Genomic DNA, 2,028 nt, shown 5'->3' with positions numbered 1-2,028 from the left:
TCATGGCTTGAAGGGAAAACGAGGAGAACTACAACTGAAAATCTCCTTCTTCAGGGAATGCTTTTTGGACCTACAGAGACTACGGACAACTTCCTCAAGGTGCAAAAGATGTCAAATTTCTCATGCAAGTAACATCTCAGTAAAAATTGCCGGCTAATGTAAAGGGTGGGGGGAAAACCCCAATCCTACTGTATTAAATGGTTTGAAAACTACAGTACACACCACTGAACAAGCAGGGGAAATTTTATTAAATGAACTGATAGTTACACTCTCTCACTGTAATCATTATTTTGCAAAATGCATGCAGAAACCCACTCCATGTTGATGGCCTGAAGGTAAGTATTAGCAAGTTATGAGAGAAAACATGAGGGAGGATTTTAAAAGGGAACATTCAAACAGGTACAATATTGGGTTGGGGTGAAATTCACCCCTCTGCAGAGGGCTGGCACAAGTCCTATGTGTTACCAAATTTCCACTTAAGGCCTATTTTGAAAGGTTCAGTGGGATTTGTGAGATGCATATGGCATGAATTCTGCCCTTAAGGAATGGGAATATTTCAAAGCACTCATGCTCTATTGCTGTAACAAGTCATATCTGTAACACATGCTTGACTTCTCTGCTATTCCGATCATCCACAACGTATGTGAAATCTTTTGCTTCTAACTGAAGACCTCACTGATGGGTTCTATCTAAATTCATGGTTTGAGCTTCATTCACAGACAGCATGGTAAGGGGACATTACTCAGTAGAAGAAGAAGAATGCATTAGGCACTGGATGTTCACATTTGCAGTAACCTGCACTGTTTTGCCTTTTGTCAACTCCTACTGTATGCTCACATGATACAGACAACATAGAAAACAGAGGCTGCACTGTGAAGCTTATTTTCAGCTTATGCTGATAGAATGAATGATATGGTGAACAGGACCTGTGCCAATAGAGAGAAATTCTGCCTTCCAGTGACTCCTGGAAAGGTTAACAGGCCCAGAGCCAAAAGACCTAAATTCAGCAGGGGAACAACAAGCAAGATCAGTCCACCTCAGTACCTCCAGGACCTTTGCTGATATACAAAAGGCTGTCGATGTCAGAAACTCCTCCAGAATCTAGCACAGCAGCAAGTATCATGAGGAAGACAATGTCAAATACCTTTTCAGCCTCCTCATGTCAACAGAATAAACATTAGGCTGTTCACTCTCCGTTCATTCACACCTCACACACAATTAATTGCATTCATTCAGTGGACTCGACACAGTTTGACTCAGCCTCCTACATGTGTACACCTTCCCACTATCAACTTCAAGTTTGTTCTGGGTAAGATACTGGTGAGCTGATGATGAGAGAGAGTAACTCTACAAACAAGCAAACTTTTGTGACAAAAGGATGGGAATGAAGAACTGGCAGGGGCTACTGTGTGTAAATGGAGCTGGCATTATGGTTTTCACTAAAATTTCTCTTGCTTGTCTCCTGACTAAGCAAAGAGGGATTTTTATTCCATATACCCACACAGGATACTAGGAAACTGAGGTTGAAGGTATGCACCAAATACTTTTAGGAATAACAATGATGAGCATTCATTAAGCACGTTCCAAAGCATAAAACAATCTAGCCTTTAATGAGGGAACCATCGCCATGGACCAGTTGAATAAAATAATCTCACCACAGATCTTACCTGTATGGTTCCAGTGTCCTGTTGCCATAATGCAAAGCTTGCTCCCAAAGTCCAAGATTAATACAGGCATCCATGGCACAGTCAAGCAGTTTTAGCTGATAGATGTTTTTGTCTGGGAGACAATCAGCATTGTTATTTAGAAGAGTCTGGCATGTCACCAGAACTTGCTCCCACTCTGTTATTAACCTGAGTTAAGGAATCTTCTTCATCAAACAAAAGTACAAGCTATTAGCAGGGAACAGGAGCTGCAGGGCATTAAGATAAAAAAGCTTCCATTATTTCAGGCTCTGCTTCAACTCTTGAAGTTCTTCTTCAAAATATAAGTGGTACGTTAGGTAAATACATTATGTTTACAGTTAAC

General features: G+C 40.9%; 1 protein-coding gene across 1 annotated transcript in view; it reads right to left on the bottom strand.

Moving 5' to 3' along the window:
- Positions 1-2,028, bottom strand: part of SMYD3 (SET and MYND domain containing 3) — an 895,363-nt gene that overhangs the window by 85,135 nt on the left and 808,200 nt on the right. The window contains exon 10 of the mRNA XM_019526714.1: positions 1,668-1,842. Coding sequence (XP_019382259.1) covers positions 1,668-1,842 — 175 coding nt within the window. The remainder of the gene's footprint in view (positions 1-1,667; positions 1,843-2,028) is intronic.

Source organism: Gavialis gangeticus, unplaced genomic scaffold, assembly GCF_001723915.1.
Source record: "Gavialis gangeticus isolate Ggan-Ray unplaced genomic scaffold, GavGan_comp1, whole genome shotgun sequence".
NCBI lineage: Eukaryota > Metazoa > Chordata > Crocodylia > Gavialidae > Gavialis > Gavialis gangeticus.
Note: the sequence above shows the minus strand (reverse complement) of the source record. Positions and strands in the feature narration are given on the sequence as shown.